Source organism: Pipistrellus hanaki (genome assembly GCF_964339955.1).
Source record: "Pipistrellus hanaki genome assembly, chromosome: 11".
Lineage (NCBI taxonomy): Eukaryota > Metazoa > Chordata > Mammalia > Chiroptera > Vespertilionidae > Pipistrellus > Pipistrellus hanaki.
The window spans coordinates 60,455,446-60,473,401 of record NC_140513.1 but is presented as its reverse complement, the minus strand read 5'-3'; the positions used below and the strand labels follow the sequence as shown (position 1 = coordinate 60,473,401).

Genomic DNA, 17,956 nt, shown 5'->3' with positions numbered 1-17,956 from the left:
TAATTTATTGGTATTTAGTATGTAAGATAAAAAATACATAAAAACCTGTTTTTAGTTGTATAAAAGTGACAAATACATAGAATCTAAAACTATAATTTACTTTAGAGTTAAAAAAAAATTTTGTCTAGAAAGATGGTATATATACTTGTACTTAATTGTATTTATTCAACCTAGTTTTTCCTGTATTGATCAATTTTAGATTTTGTGACAACAGCAGAAGACAGATCTCTGAGAGTCTGGAAAAATGGAGAATGTGCTCAAACAATCCGACTTCCAGCTCAGTCTATATGGTGCTGCTGTGTGCTAGACAATGGTGATATTGTGGTTGGTGCGAGGTATTTATTTTCTAGTCAATAAATAAATAATATATGTCTGGGACTGTGGTTGGCATTAGAGTGCACAGATAAGCCATAGCAATTTCAGGTGAATTAGAGAGACTTTATGCACGATTCTGGTACTGAACAAAAGTAGTTGGCATAACAGTTGAAGAAAAATAAACCAAAGACTGAAATTGCTGTTCGTGGAAGGTTATACAAGACACAAATTTTTCTGTAGAATTAGATAGGATTAGTATATTTAAAAGTGGCTAACTTGCCTCCCCAACCCAAAATTTAGAATTGAGAAATCATGGAAATGAAGTCATTTTTCTGAGGTTAGGACCAAAGGTGCCATCTAGACCAACCCCTTTGATTTGGGGTTATACTGCTAGTTAATGGCATGTGAAAGGCTGACTCCATGTTTCCCTGGGGAACAGATATTGAGCATCTGCTGCCTGCTAAGTCCTATGTTGGGTATTCCTACCTGGAATAAAGTAAACCCACCCACTACCCTTTGTATACTGTAACTCCTGACTTTTAAAGCATACACTTTATCTCCAAATTTTTATGATGGTAAATATATAACTTGGAGTTAAATTTATGTTAAATACATATTTCTCTGACCTTTGCCAATAACTTTTCCCTAGTCTTTTTTTTTTTTTTTTTTTTAAATATAGTGCTCTTTCCTCATTGATTGGTTTTTAAAGAGAGAGTAAGGGGAAGAGAAGCATTGATTTGTTGTTCCTCTTATTTATGCATTCATTGGTTGATTCTTGCATGTGCCCTTGCAGGGGATCAAACCAACAACCTTCGAGTATTGGGATGATGCTCAAATCAACTGAGCTCCCAGCCAGGCCTTCTGTCTTTTTTCACCTTACACATTGCTTCACTAGTAAAACACAATAGAGGGCAGTGTGTGCTCAAGTCAGCATAGTGCAATACTCGGCAATAGATCCTTAGTAACATTTCTCATGTTCACAAGGATTATTTTTGCTTCAGATCATTCAGGTGTGATAATGTTAATACACTGTGGCAATTATTTAAAATCAATTTTTCTTTATAGTGATGGTATCATTAGAGTGTTTACAGAATCGGCGGATCGGACAGCGAGTGCTGAAGAAATCAAGGCTTTTGAAAAGGAACTCTCTCAGGCAACCATTGATCCCAAAACTGGTGATTTAGGGAACATTAATGCGGAGCAGCTTCCTGGGAGGGAGCATTTGCATGAACCTGGTAAATATGTCCGAGTTATCTAGCAGTAACTACTGTTAGCAGTTATTCCAAAGTTTCGGAGTGATTACAGTGATAGGAGAAAAGGTTGTTTCTCTAATCATTTTGTGTAGACAACAATGGTGGGTAAAACTGCTGGCTCCCTAGTACACAAATCAAGGCACTTGCATCAGACTGTCTGGTAGTCGTGTTCTTTACCAACGTATAGTTGTAGTTTAAAAAAAAAAAAAAAAAAAAAAGCCATCTGCCCTCAAATGTCCTTTATGAAGCATTAAGCATTAATTGTATTACATCTTCACCCCTTTAGTAAATTTAAAAAAATATTCTGGGTGACAGAATGTAAATCACACATGTAGTACACCAAAATTCCGTGGTATCTGGAAGATCAGTATTTGTGCAGTCATGCACGTTGCAGGCTGAACTATTTGCTTTTTGCGTGGAATGCCATTTTTATTTCACAAATCGACTAGTTATTCAGGCTTGGGTATTTGGCAGGCATTTTTTAAAAATGAACAAACGAGCTGGTCACTTTAAGGGAAACAACTGATGATAATTGTTGCCAAAAATAAAATTCATACTTTCTAGTGTGAATTGAAATTTTAGAAAATCTATAACTCCACACTAGGAGTTTAATCGTTTTCTAATGCTTACAAGACTGTTCTAATACCAGTAGAGCTATTAACAGTGTGATTTTTTTTTTTTTTTTTTTTTTTTTTTTTTTTTAATCTCACCCAAGGACATTCCATTGGTTTCTAGAGAGTGGAAGTGTGAGAGGTAGGGGAGATGAGAGAGACAGAGACAAGAGACACATTGACTGGCTGCCTCCCACACACACTCCTACCAGGGGGGACCCTAAAACTGAGGAACATGCTCCCGATCAGGAACGGAATCCACGACCCTTAGGTCTGCAGGCTGACACTCTAACCACTGAGTCAAACTGACCAGAGCAACAGTGTGATTTTTTTTATATTAATAATGTGTAAACATGTGGACGATCTGCGTAATTCATTTAATCAGTATTTTCCAAATGCCAGTTCATGGTGTTATAAAATCGTGAATGGGTAAAAGACCTGTTCAAAGTATAAGAGGGACCAATGGATTTTAGTTTTAATAGAGCATGACCAAGTCATTGGAATGGTTTCAGATTCTAAATTGTAAACTTTAAGGACCTACTGCTTGCACAATATCCATATTTTTTTCTGAAAAGGCTATTAAGCTCGTCTTCCCTTTTTTAACTTTTTTTTTCTTTATATACTTCAACCAGAACAACAGATTGAATGCATAGGCAGGTGTGGTAAATCCAGACGTCTTCTATTAGAAGGGACAGTGAAGAGATTTACAATAATGGAAAGCAATGTCAATCTTTTCACTGAATTTTTAAAAAGAAACTTTTTTTATTAAAATGTTTGTTCAGTAGGTAGTGGTTCTATTATTGTTTCCCAGGAAGTAGATATATTCTCATTTTTAATTTCAAGTCCAATAAATTAGTTGATACAACCCATATTAAAAGACGATCTTTGGGCTTCTGAATGACTTATGTCTATAAAGAGATTTGAAACTAAAACTTTGAGAACTGCTTCATTAATACCATGTTTTGATATTTTTGAAGTGTTTTGCAAAATGTAATCTTTTTGTCATTATGTATATACATACAAGAAATATTTACAAAGTGCCTAATGTGTGCCAGGCATTTTTCTAATATCTGGGAATTCAACATATAACAAAATATACAAAAATCTCTGTTCTCACAAATTTATATTCTACATGAGACAGATAATTAAAAAGTAAATATAGATGTCAGATAACAAGTAAAGTACTATGGAGAAAATAAGGCCATGGTTGTGGCTGTTTTATCATTTTAAATAAAGTGGTCAGGAAATGTGTAATAGCATAGCACTAGCTGCTGTAATAGATAAATCTTGAAATGTCATGGGCTTAAGAAAAGTTTATTGCACATTTAAAGTTCGGTTGATGGCAGAGTATGCTGGGACATGTTTGTAGAATAATTTTGCCCTTCGGGGTCATGGGGACCCAGGCTGATGGAAAGCACCATCTTCAACATGTGATGTCAAAAGTTCTTTGCTTATAGACTGTCATCCATCAAACCGTTAAAGAGAGGGTAGACATGATGGAAAAGGCCTAGGATAAGCCTGTAACACACCCACCCAGATACCACTGAGTGTAACCCTGAGGAAAGGCAAGAGGCAAGGGGGCTGAATAGAATAGTCTCTGACCTGACAGCCACAGCTCTATCTATGGAATAGGAGCATGGCTCTGGAGGACAGCAGGGTCTTTCCTCTGCAGGCTTTGCTGAGAACTTGACATTCATTCAAGTCTTTAAGGAGGCAAGGGAGCAAATCTTGTACCTGTGTGAAGGGTGTCAGAAGCAGAATAAATAGTTAGTGCAAAGACTCCATGGCTGAAGTAGGATGGTGGAATGAGGGAGGGAGTAGTGGCAGGCGAGGTCAGAGAGGATGGGAGAGGCAGATTATGTTTGGCCTTGTACACTATGCCAGTGACATAGTCTTTTATCAGGGGTCAGTTGGGAAGTCATTGAAGGGTCTCCAGTTGAGATGTGTCAGGAGCTCCTTAAACTTTTGCAAGAATTTCTGGGGTTGCTGGGTTGTATATAGATTGCAGGGGACCCCAGGGCAGTAGGAGGAGGCCATTGAATAATTCCAGCTGAGAAATGATGGTGGCTTATACCACAGGTATCATTGGAGATAGTGGGCAGAAATAGTTTTCTAGATATATTTAAAGACAGCGGATAGAATTTGCCAAAGGATTGGTTATGTGGCTGCAAGAAAGAGGAATCAGACTTGATACTTTGGGGCCTGAAAAGCTACAAGAATGGAGACTCTACTGGAATGAAAGTGTTGTCAGAAAATAGTATTAAAACTTGTTCTAATTTTGATGGGCTGTTTTCTAGAATCAAATTTTTTAATCTTTCTTTATTTAATAGTTTTCTTTAACAACGTTCCAGTGCAATTTAAAATAATCTTTTGTTTGATAAAATTTTCTACTAAACCAAAATACACATTATCTTTTATGGATAAACTTTAATGTTAACAATTTTCTATCTAACTGTTTTTGAATTTTATTTTTCCATTCTATATTTGATTCTCAAAATTTTTATTTTAAGGTTCTAGAGAAGGACAGACCCGTCTAATCAGAGATGGGGAGAGAGTCGAAGCCTATCAGTGGAGTGTTAGTGAAGGGAGGTGGATAAAAATTGGTGATGTTGTTGGCTCATCTGGTGCTAATCAGCAAACATCTGGAAAAGTTTTATATGAAGGGAAAGTATGTTGACTTCTACTTTCTAAATACCTTTATCTTAAAGTATTCAACAAATTATTAAAGGTTTTCTTTTCCCTTTCTCCATGCTAATACAATTTTCTTCATGTTATAACATTTAAAAATATATTTCTATGGGGAAATTCTCTTTTCCCTGTCTTGAATTGGATTTTTTAAGAATCTCTTTCCATGTAGGTTGGGCTGCATTTCACAGACAGATTCAGCATTATTTATCTTTTAGAAGTAACTGTATATAAGCTGTCCCCAACCATTTTGGAATAGGAACTTCTGTACCTCCTTTTATCTAAAGTAATGCTGCATGACTATATATATATACTTTGTTTTAAATATATTTTATTGATTTATTACAGAGAGGGAGGGAGAGTTAGAAACATCAATGAGAGAGAAATGATGAGAAACATCGATCAGCTGCCTCCTACACACCCCCTCCTGGGGATGTGCCCACAACCAAGGTACATGCCCTTGACTGGAATTGAACTTGGGACCCTTGAGTCTGAAGGCCAACGTTCTATCCCCTGAGCCAAACTGGTTAGGGCTGCATGCCTATATTTAACTTGTAAAGGCAGAAGGGACTTTCAAGGCAATACTTGTAATGCCAGAATGTTTTGGTCAGCATGGTAACAGCTAATACTTTGGGCCTTGAGATCAGCCAATTAGAAACCCCTTTGGCCTCAGAATTAATGTCATCATAATCTTTTTCCCTCCTCCATCCCCAGTGAAATGCTAATGTTGCAGCACACTCAAGTAGTTGCTGTTATGATATGCCAAGTGGAGATTTTAACAATGCACTTTGGAGAAAGTTTAAGTAATACAATTATTAAAGTAAAGAATGCATGAAATCTTTTAATATATGTCATTAATACATATGAACATACAAGTTAGTAATCATCTCCTTTTTATATTCCTATTAAAGGAATTTGATTATGTTTTCTCAATTGATGTCAATGAAGGTGGACCATCCTATAAATTGCCATATAACATCAGTGATGATCCCTGGTTAACTGCATACAACTTCTTGCAGAAGAATGATTTGAATCCTATGTTTTTGGATCAAGTGGCAAAGTTTATTATTGATAACACAAAAGGTCAAACGTTGGGACTTGGGAATACCAGTTTGTCGGATCCATTTACAGGTAAGTTAGGGTTTGTATTAAGTCTTAAAGTGCTTCTTTTCATCAGTGTTGGTTAATTTTCTTTTTCTGATGTGTTTAAATGCCCATTATGATTAGCTTTTTAAATAAAAACCAAGGTCCTGCAGTAGGTTTTTACTTCACATTCATATTTGCAAGCCTCAAATTTTATAGTAATTTTCTACTTACAAAAATGATTATAAAATTGTCCTGTTACAAAAATATAGCCACACTGTAAACTAAATAATTTTAAGAAACTTTAATTTAGTCATTTGACATAAAAAGAAACTTCTGTGTTCCTTTATATAGTTAACTTTTAAAAATATATAATTTGTGTGATGAAATTTACCAGTTTTCACATGAGGCTAAATTGGTTGGTTATGCATCACATTTAAGATTGGACTGTGGGTATTTAGATATTATATGTGACTTATATTCTACATGTTAATTTTAAGTCAGTTGTTTGTAACAGCATTGTATCTAAAATTTTGCAAGTGGTATTAGGTTCTCATGCCAGACCATAAATTATAATGCTGGTAGTATTAGCCTGAATTCTGGGTCCCAGGAACCAAAGCCATGGTACAGGATGAAATAAAATGCTTCTTCTTTTCTTAGAGAACAAGCTCTAAATAAAATTTTGAAATTTGTACTGAATTATTAATGTTTTGCTGTGGTTTGTTTGACTCCATTTTTTATATGCTGCTACTGTTCTTGTTTTATAAGGAAGAGTCTCATGTCTTCTTCCTGTCTCAAGTCCTTATGTAGGTCTGTCTTTTTTTCTTCTTCCCTTATAGACACTCCCTGTCCCCAAATTTTCTCCTCTTTTTAAAATTCCATTATCAGTTCACATCAGAAAGCTAATTTCATCTGCATGTTGCCTTGAGCAGGATGATCAGTCTGACTCACTACTGAACTCTCAATGACGCAGCCTTTCCAAAAGCTGCACTGTACAAAAAAGCGGTGGGAGGTATTACCTGGACATTGCTGTTGGTGGAATTTCAGACTACAGTGCAAAAGAGGGAACACATGAGTGCAGTATTGTGTAAGCTGTTTGTGGGATTGAGGACAGATATTTCTGTCTGGAAATCTGACACTATTTGGCTTTTTTGCTTTTCTGAAGTTTAACTTTATAAGCATCTTTACATGTATCTTTTTGTAGACACCTCTGATTATTTCCCTAGAGGTTCTAATAAAACGTAAATGCACACACACTGTGCATTTGTAAAGGTATAAATGGGAGTCTGGTTTCTTTCTAGCACTCATCCCCTTTGTAATTCTCTTCTCCAGTAGGCTGTAAGCTTCAATGGATACGAGCAATCATGTTCTCTGCTGGATCCCTACACTGAATGCACTGTTTGACACATGAATTAATGAATCCAGGGGTTTTCTAAAAGATTAACATTTGATGCCTGTGGTTCTGAAAGCAAAAGCAACAGCAGGAATTCTAGTGAATTTGTATAGGAACAGGAAACTGGTTGTATGTATATATTTCTTAGGTCAGAGACTACCTGCAATTTTCTTTTTTTATTTGAATTCCTGGTCATTTCAATATTCAAATGTAAGGGCTAAGATAAAATAAAGTATTAAAGTTAAGAAAACAAAGCTCAGAGAATCACTGAAATTTTAGTTTCTTGTTAGTCTTTTCAACTGTAAGACTTTTTTTTTTTAATTGATTTTTTACAGAGAGGAAGGGAGAGAGAGAGAGAGCTAGAAACATCGATGAGAGAGAAACATCGACCAGCTGCCTCTTGCGTGCCCTCTACCGGGGATGTGCCCGCAACCAATATACATGCCCTTGACCGGAATCGAACCTGGGACCTTTCAGTCCGCAGACCGACGCTCTACCACTGAGCCAAACCGGTTTCGGCTCAACTGTAACACTTTTGACTGTTACTTGTTATTCTCCCAGGTAGCAGTCTTGTTCTTCCGTTTTCCTCCAAGCTTAGTCTTCTCATGCTCCCTTTGTTTGCATACACAGGTGGTGGCCGGTACGTTCCAGGCTCTTCATCAGGCTCTTCTAGCACAATGTCTGCAGCAGATCCTTTTACAGGTGAGATGCAGCTTTGCTTAATGTACCTCCTCTAAATGCATTTTATATGATAGGGCTTCACACTTTGGAGATATTATTCAATATCTTCATATAGACACTTCATTATCTGTATGTCCACTTTGATGGCTCTCCATTTCTTTAACTTGTAAGTTTTGCTCATTCCTCGAGTACTTTTGTGACTTCCCTCATGATTTTTTAATAGCATATTATTATTATCATTTTCTCCAGTGGTCCTTCCTGCCAGGAGAGTGATTAAGAGCATAGGTTTTAGAGCCAGACAGACCTTAGTTCAAAATTTGGCTCTACCACTTACTTGCTATGAGGAATTGGCAAGTTACTTACCTTGTCTGAGCCTATTTTTTTTATCTGTGAAATTAGATAATAGGGGAGCCCACCAACCAAGACACAGGATAAGTGCTATCACTGGCAAGATGCTACCGAGCATGAGCAGAGAAGGAGCCATGTGAGTCCCTGAATTGGATGGAGCAATGCAGTCAAGAAGTCTGCCCAAGCATATTTGCCTTAGTGTGGAAGGAGACAGTTCACCAGCTACCCAGGATTAGTCTTCCTAACCTAAGTTATTAATTGCCTTCATGAAGCCCTAAAAGTGGTGTGTGTCTTCAAAGTGACTATTGACCAAGGTACGCATGCCTCAGCATCACCATTACTGGAAAAAATGGCCAGACTTGGACTTTAAGACAGCTGAAGAAGTCTCTGTTTTCAGAATAGTTTTTGATATGTTTTATGATGCTGTTGTTGGATCTTCATCAAAGTTCCTGGACAAAATATCAAGCGTGGGAAGAGATTTATAGTGTTTATGGTATCTATTGGTCTTGCCAATATACAGTCCCATCTAAATCATAGATTGGATCAACACACAACCTTGGCTCAGTGTCATGAAATTGTGAATTGCTCTTGAGTGAGCTTTCTCCTGTGAATGAACTGGTGGACCAGATGCAAATAGCTGCACCCTGTGCATTGATAAACTAGTATATTACAATAATCAACTGCTAAGCTAAATGTTGTGATGGCACAATGACTGTTAAGGAAGTCTTTGATGACATGATGCAATTTGAAAAGGTACTAAGGATCTGAAGAGTAGATAAGGTGGTGACTTTCTCTGTCGGCATATTCAGGCCTAGTCATGCGCTGAAACTTTGAGCAGAGTTCCCAAATCTCATTGGCAGATGCTTTCTGGAACAGAAAGAACGTAACAAGCTTCAAACAATACCAACAAAATCAAGAGAAGTCCATCATAACTGGAGCATGTCTCATTGTTGCACAATGTCATTACCTCAGAAGATGCAGAGATTATGGAGATATGCAAGATGGCATATTCAATAAATGTCCAAGAGAATTATGGAATTATTAGGATTACTGAACTAATAAAAAATACATAACAGCACCCACCAAATTGAGATTATGAAAATTAAATCATATAATAAAATATATGTAAAGTATTCTAGATGGAAAAATAGAAAAATATATTTAAGCCCTCAATATATGTAGCTATTGTTATTGTTGATGATGTTCCCCCAATTTTACCAAAAGCACTGAGGCCAAAAGGCTTGCCCATCTGGCTTACAACTTAAGGTCCATCTTCAGTCTTTTTTTCTTTTCCTTATTTATGTGGTTGCCAAACTTCTAATATTAATTAGAATCATCTGTGATGTTTGTTTAAATTACTTATGACAAGGTCTTAGCCATAGATTTTGTCACACTATATTAGTGAGGAGGTTAGAAATACTCATGCCCTGATCCTTATCCATGGATTCTGATTAAATTAAATGGTCTTGGGTGTGGTTTGTTGTTGTGAAAGCTCACTATAGGTTTCTAAAGTGAAGCCCTGGGAATCTGCATGTTGAGCAGGTGACTATCTCTAAATGTCAGAGAACCATATTTAGGAAAGTGTGTGCTTACACTCTGCCTCACAATGCCTTGGCAAGTTATTCAGCCTTCCTATAACAAAGCATTACAAGTAGTAGTAGTATCTAATATTTAAATGAGTATGTATTGTATATAAGATACTTAACATGTTAGTTGGCATATAGTAAAACCTCAATTTCTGTTATTTTGTGTTCTTTATTTTAATTCTATAAAATTTTTATAATTTTTTTGTATTTTAGTTTTGCTTGCTTTTTCTGAATCTGTTACACTGGTTATGCAGTTCCTAGGTATTAATTCAGAGGCTAAAACGATACCAATCTTTCTTCTTTTCATAAAGACTGGTCTAGGATTCTGAACTTCTCCAAATTCTGCTGATTCTCTCTACACTTGCTTTTCATATTTCTTTCTTTCCATGTTCAAAGAGACAGCCACAAGTATAATCTAAAATATGAGACTGGGCTATTGTCATAGCATCCATAACTCTTATCTAGTTTCTTTTCTGCTTGTATGTGCCACTAGAATAGTTTTTAACATTTCATTATTGGGACCTTTCAATTTCTCCAATTCACTAATGCTTTTGTAATTCATTTAACTTCTATAATTATCCTATATAATAAAAGCCTAATATCCTAAGTGTCTGGTTGACCTGTTGTTCGTCCAACCAATCAAAGGGTAATAAGCTAATGATATGCTAAGGCCACTCAACCGCTTGTTATGAAGTGCATTTACCACCAGGGGGCAGACACTCGGACGAATAGGTTAGCTTGCTGCTGGGGTCAGACGATCAGGACTGAGGGAGATGGGCCGGACATGCCCTGGAGCCCTCCTGTGGTCCCTCCCCCGCTGGCCAACCTCCTGCGTCCCTCTCTGGCTTTGAGCACCAGTGAGGTTCCTGGGCCTGGCCTTCACCCTCTCACAATCCAGTATCCCTGGGGGAATGTCAGAGAGCTGGTTTCAGCCTGATCCCACAGGTCAGGCTGAGGGACCCCACTGGTGCACGAATTCGTGCACTGGGCCTCTGGTAATGTAAAAGACCTCTACTGTTTCTTTTATAACTTGAGGATTACTTTCCTGGTTAACATTTATTGATCACTAACTAACTACATGCCAGTCCCTGTTCTAAATATTTTTCTGTATTAAACTTACAGCCCATTTATTATATGTAAACATCATTTCAAGGTATGACTAAAAGTGAAAATAAGTTATTGCATATAAGGCAGGGGTTCAGTTTGAACTTTATAATTTGCAGTTACTTTTGCTTACTTGGTGTATTATTGCATTTTAGGTTCAGGCCGTTATGTGCCAGGGTCTGCAAGTATGGGAGCTACTATATCTGGAGTTGATCCATTTACAGGTATACACTTTTCATTTCCTTTTTTTTTTTTTTTTTTTTTTTAAGATTTTTAAAGTTTATTGAAACTCTTATTTAATAAAAGATTAAGAAAATTGGCTGGGTTTTTTTTTTTTTTTGCTGGAGAACTTTTATATAGTAAATCAAGACCAAACTTCCTGGCTTGGCTTTTAGAGTGTTCTCAGAATTGTCATTAATGCACATTAGAATCACCTGGGAACCTTAGAAAAAGTACTTCAGCCTCATTCCTAGAGATGCTCACTTGGTCTAATATTGCTCTGTGTGTGTCCTTGGCAAGGGCAGTTTCATAACCTTCTAATGTGATTCTATTATACTTCTATTCTACTGTGGCTGCTTTTCTACCTTCCCCCTTGTATTTCTAACATACTTAGATTAAAATGTTTTATTCATTTTTTAAAAAAATACCTTAATTTTACATTGGAACAAAAATGTATAAATTAAGATTTGAGATGTTAGTAAGATGTCTTAGAAATAAATTATGCTTTAGTTGAAGTAATTTTATTTACTGTGTATAAATTTTCACCCTGTCATTTTTTTTTGTTTGTTTACCATCAGTTACTGTAATATATACAAACTTAAAATGTAACATCACATAAAAGACTAAAACCTTTGACTTTCAAGAACTGAAAACTTGGGGTGATTTGTTAAAATGATGTTGAAAATGACAGTGCCTACTATGTCATTTGGAATAAGCAATAAAAGACATGAGAAGAAAGAGATCAGTATACCTTAGAGTAAATGGAGAATTTCATAGTTATTTTGTATTCTTTGATCTTAAAAATTTATTTAAAAATATTAGAAAACATGAATTAGAAAACCTTTGTTTTATATTTTTAAGTTTCCATTCCAAAACCAAAAAGTATTATATCACGTATAAACAGTATATAAAATCTTAGAAATGATTTTTCTTTTTTTTCTGAGGTTATTACTACATGCACTGAGTAGTTACATATCTAAATTGTAGTAGCAAAGTCATACAATTACAAAGGTGTCATTTTTGACCAGTTCTTGTGATTTTCAATATTTTCTGTTCTGTAATAGGGAGTAGTGCCTACCAATCAGCTGCATCTCAAACGGTGAATATTTATTTCCCTAAAAAAGAGGCTGTCACGTTTGACCAAGCAAACCCTACACAAATATTGGGTAAGTATATTTTAATTGAATAGTTTTCTCATATATCCACAGACTGTTTTCCATGCTCTCAACGCCATTTCTCCTCCTAACGTGAGCTGGGAACTGGTGCTTCCATGATAGAGACTTCTGTTGTGGTATCACACAACTGTGGACTTCAAGTGCACAATCTGATCATGGATCCTTAATATTTTGTAAGACGCCTTATGCAAAAATAAGGTAAATGTTTTATGATGACTTTAATGAGAAGAAAACTAAAGGGGAAAAGAGGCAATCCCATCCCCTAAGATCTTAATGTTAAAAAAAAGAATGAGTCAAGAACTTAAAAAAGAAAAATTTTGGCTTTAAAAAAATTAATAGTCCTTCGAGAAATAAGGCTGTTAAAACTTACCATTAAAAATGAAACTTCTCAGTTGACTTTGATTGCTTTTTCTGCTAATTTGTTTTTCTTCAAACAGAATGATTTTTCTTTTTCTTTTTCTTTTTTTTTTTTTTTTTTTTTTTTTTTTTTTGATGGCAGAGATGGGAGGTGAACCTAGAACACTACCAGTTTTATTTGCCAAAGACTAATAGAGAATTATTTGAAGTAACAACATATATACTTGAATATAAGATGGGTTTTATTGTTTTGGTCAGAATGATCCTATCTTTATAAAATTATACTTTTGTAAAAGCACTCATAAGTATATTCTTAATTGCTTTATTTAGAAAAATAAGTATATGAACACCTATGGAAAACTGGATATTTTTCAACTCATATACAATACATACAAAAGATCTCTTTTTGCATTTCTTAAATAAACTTTGTTTTCTATATTCTGATAGTGTTAAATTTTTCAATGCCAAAAATAGTGAAACAGGTCTGAGTTTCCAGTTCTGGTTGATAAAAATTTGTAAATTTGGACAATTTATATTCTTAAAACTTTTGTGATGGAAATTGAAGTTTGTTTATGTTTTGAGATAAAGATTTTTAAAATATATTTTATTGATTTTTTTTTACAGAGAGTAAGGGAGAGGGATAGAGAGCTAGAAACATTGATAAGAGAGAAACATCCTCCAGTGCCTCCTACGCGCCCCCTACTGGGGATGTGCCCAAAACCAAGTTACATGCCCTTGACCAGAATCGAACCTGGGACCTTTCAGTCCGCAGACCAATGCTCTATCCACTGAGCAAAACCGATTTTGGCTGAGATAAAGATTTTTTGAGGAAACAGTGTTATCGATAGATGACTCAAAGTGGCACTAGTGACAACAGGATACAGTATTGAAGATGCATGTAAAGAGTTTAAAACTAATTGTTTCATGAAATAATGAATATGGTGGGAAAAGTTAATTATTTTCATTAATTGTTTAAAATGTGATATCAACGGTGCAGATGGAACTAGTCAATAAATTATTATAAGTAGACATTAAAGTTTTTGATTATTTTATTGACTAGTAGAAATGATATAAGTTGGCTTAAAGTTGTAAATTTTCTCATTGAGAAAATAGAGGATTGACTTATATGTGGCTATATATGACATGATGCTGCTTTGAAATCCATTCAAAATAATTACAAATATGTTATACTTTCAAACTTATTCAAAGCAGAAAGCTTAGGAAGATCTTAGAAAATAGTAGGTAAAATAAAGATCACAGTAACCTTTCAGCTTAAAAAAAGACTCAAGCCTTATCCTTATTTTATGGCCTTTGATAATTGCCTTGAAAAGTCTTACTTCCCCATCGTGTATGGTAATATACTTATTGAAAAACTTGGCATTTATATATTTTATATGGGTGGTTAGAGTTACAGAGTTTTAAAGGTTTGGTTTTTGGTCTTAGGTAAACTGAAGGAACTTAATGGAACTGCACCAGAAGAGAAGAAGTTAACTGAGAATGACCTGGTACTTCTTGAGAAGATACTGTCTATAACATGTAATAGTTCTTTCGAAAAACCCACAGCCCAACAACTTCAGGTTTTGTGGAAAGCTATTAACTGGCCTGAAGGTACAGAAACACTCTTTAAAATGTAACTAGAAAGCAGGAAGTTTGTATTTTCATTTCTAGCAATATTTCTTAGTGTTTTGTTATAAAAAAATTTCACAAAAAGGATTCATTACATCACTGCAATTCATTGTCTTGCTTTGCTTGCTGTGCTATTAGGCCCTGAAGATGATGTAATGACCCCATCCATGTGTCATTTTGTATTCCATCTCAGAGCCTTTGTGGATCCCCTGCAAGCCATGCAAGAAACACTTTGTGACCTGTCAATTCTAGGCTACAAACATTTGATATAAGGATTATTTCTTTTTGAGTAAATTTACTTAATTTTTGTTTTTAAAATTTTATATTTATTAAGGTAACATTGGTTCAGGTGTACATTACAACTTGATATCTGCATACACTATGCAGTGCTCACCCCCAAAAGTTTAGTTTCCATTTGTTACCAGACATTTAACTTTTAATTCTAAAAATGTCCTCTCCCCTACTATTTTGTGTGTGTGTGTGTGTGTGTGTGTGTGTGTGCGCGCGCGTGCGCGCTATTGATTTATTAAAGCATTTGTCCTACAAAATGTCCCGTATTGTGGATTTGGCTGATCACTTAATGAGTTGCTCTATCTCTGTAGTCCTGCTATACATAATTAGATTCTGATTCAATGGTTTTTTTTAAAGGTGAATACCCTTTCTAAATGATACTGCAAACTACCTTTATATCACAAGGCACTTAATTTCTAGTTTCTTAAAGTTTAGTGATGCTTAAGATTTTTTTTTTTAGTGCATTTGTTCAGATGGTGCCTACCCAGTCCCTTGAATATAAAATTCTCCACCAACCTAAAAGTACCCTATATTAGCATTTGTCCATTAGAATTCTATAAAGAACATTCTCTCTTCAACTCTGGTCTTATTATGGGATTTTTAAAAGAGAGGTCCCAATCCCATTCATTCCACAAGGATTTGAAAATTCACTGTGTATCAGCTGTTTGATAACCCAACAGAGTTGCATTTTTTTAAAAGCATATATGATCTTGTAGCAGTAAGTTCAGTCTTTACAAGTGTAAAAACTCAGTTAACATAGTTTTAGAAATATATGTATTTTAAAGCAGGCACATGATTTTTTTAAATTTTCTGAAATTTTGTAACAGGAAATAAAATCCTTAAAAATTGAGTAAGAGTCACAGGAATTTTCTTGATTTTCATAAATATTCATTAATTTTTCTTCTTAATAGATATCGTCTTTCCTGCGCTTGACATTCTTCGGTTGTCAATTAAACATCCCAGTGTGAACGAGAACTTCTGCAATGAAAAGGAAGGGGCTCAATTCAGCAGTCATCTTACCAGTCTTCTGAACCCTAAAGGAAAACCAGCAAACCAGCTGCTTGCTCTGAGGACTTTTTGCAATTGTTTTGTTGGCCAGGCAGGACAAAAGCTCATGATGTCCCAGAGGGAAGCACTGATATCCCATGCAGTAGAACTGAAATCAGGGAGCAATAAGAACGTTCACATTGCTTTGGCTACCTTGACCTTGAACTATTCTGTTTGTTTTCATAAAGACCATAACATTGAAGGAAAAGCTCAATGCTTGTCAGTAATTAGCACAATCTTCGAAGTTGTACAAGACCTAGAAGCCATTTTTAGACTTCTTGTAGCTCTTGGGACATTGATCAGTGATGATGCAAATGCTATACAGTTAGCCAAGTCTTTAGGCGTTGATTCTCAAATAAGAAAGTATGCCTCAGTATCAGAACCAGCTAAAGTAAGTGAATGCTGTAAACTTATCCTAAATTTGCTGTAACAATGGGGAAGGGGACTGAAATTTTAAATTGATTAGTGTTGTTTTTTCCCCCCCTCACATTTTACATGACTGATAACAGATCATTTGAAAAATGCTGTGGATTAAATAAAATTTTAGATCTTGTAATAAGGGGTGGGAGGGGGGAATGAAGGTGAAATAAAGTTTTTGCACTAATGAACTGTGAGATTTTCCTGTATAATGTGGGTAGGTTTTCAAGAGCTTAAAAACAAATTAGGAATGAGCTATAATTAATAACTACAGTGGCATAATTTGTGTGTTTTAGCCACACAGAAGAAGATGAGCTTTTATTTAAATCTGTTTTTATTACTTATATATCCTTGGTTGGTAAATGTTGATGGTTGTCTTTTATTGAATTTCTGCTCTGCTCATTTTCATTGCTGGGGTGTTTCAACAGCACTGATACAAGGTCTTGTTTTAGGATAACTACTCTAGAAATTTTAAAATTTGTTGTCAGTGATTCCATATATTGAAAATATGTAAAATAATTTATTCATTTAAGCCATTTATAAATAGAAAGTGAATTTTTTTGATGGCTCATTTTTAGATCAAGTAAAAGCAAATTACCAAGCTAACTCAAGTTAACTCAAGGTTTATGATGTTTCTTTTGCCCTTCACTATTTGAGGTAATTTCATTATTCCAGTTTTTAAATTTGTTTTTGGTCATTTCTATTATTTCAAAGGGAATTTGGAATGCATTAAATTTTAGGCAACTGTACAAGCAAGAATACATCAAATGATGCTATTGGCAAGTCCAGAGTCTGTCCTGTGAAATTAGTATTTTTGAGCCCCCAACATGGTCCAAGTGCTGTGCTAACCACTTTCATGTTTAATTCCTAAAATGCCTAAATGAATCCTGATGTTATCTCTATTTTCAGAAGTAAAGATATAGAATGAATCATGATAGGAGAAAAGTACATACCATGCTCTACTTCCTAGAGGGAGGGTCACGGATTTGTGAACATCCTAGCAACTAACACAAAGAGTGAGCCCTATTAATTATGCAATTATATCTGTTGGGTCTGAGTCCCTCTTCGAGGGACTGGACCTCCTTATACGCTGGGCATTAGAAGACAGAAGACATGACAAGTCTTGGGTACACAAGAGAGGCTTTATTGCAGTCCAAGTAGCCATTTGACAAAGCAGTCCAACCAAGCAGTCTTTGCTAATACAGTAGCAAACACAGGAGCCATACTACGCGGCTGCTATGCATACTGCAGCCCTATATAAAAGCAGCTTCATACCGGCTGATCAGCAACACACTTGATACCACCTTAGACAAAGAGGCTTCTAGCCAAACAGTGGCATCAATCTTTTGCATTATAGAAGGGCACACCTGTGCAGTGTCTGCGTCCTTGCTTTTGCACCTGCATATAGCAAATTAGCCTTCAACACCTTGATTAGGATTCCCACGCTCAGAGTGGCCTTGAACATCTGGCATACTCTGGACAGGGTTTCCACTTTGTCTAAGAAAACTTCAATGAAGATAAGTGTAACTTCTATTTTAAAAAATAGGGAAGATCTTTTCATAAAGAGGACTGCATAGAATAGTACACTGTGTTCTTCATATTTATGTTATATAAAACCATGGATTTCCTGGCTTACTGCCAAAGAAGATCAGTTCCCCAATAGGGGAGAAAAAGATTCTGATTGGATCAGGGGTGGGGAAGGTCCAGCCTGTGGGCTCTATAAGGCCCACGAAACCATTTGGTCCTGCCAAGGTCATTAGTCATG

At 35.6% G+C, this 17,956-nt stretch overlaps 1 protein-coding gene across 1 annotated transcript in view; it reads left to right on the top strand.

Annotated features, from left to right (window-relative positions):
- Window positions 1-16,378, top strand: part of PLAA (phospholipase A2 activating protein) — a 31,698-nt gene extending 15,320 nt beyond the window's left edge. Inside the window, 9 exon segments of the mRNA XM_084898266.1 lie at window positions 200-335; window positions 1,381-1,550; window positions 4,690-4,847; window positions 5,776-5,995; window positions 7,971-8,042; window positions 11,215-11,283; window positions 12,343-12,444; window positions 14,254-14,418; window positions 15,639-16,378. Coding sequence (XP_084754392.1) covers window positions 200-335; window positions 1,381-1,550; window positions 4,690-4,847; window positions 5,776-5,995; window positions 7,971-8,042; window positions 11,215-11,283; window positions 12,343-12,444; window positions 14,254-14,418; window positions 15,639-16,204 — 1,658 coding nt within the window. The 3' untranslated portion in view covers window positions 16,205-16,378.
- The last annotated feature ends 1,578 nt before the right edge of the window (window positions 16,379-17,956 follow it).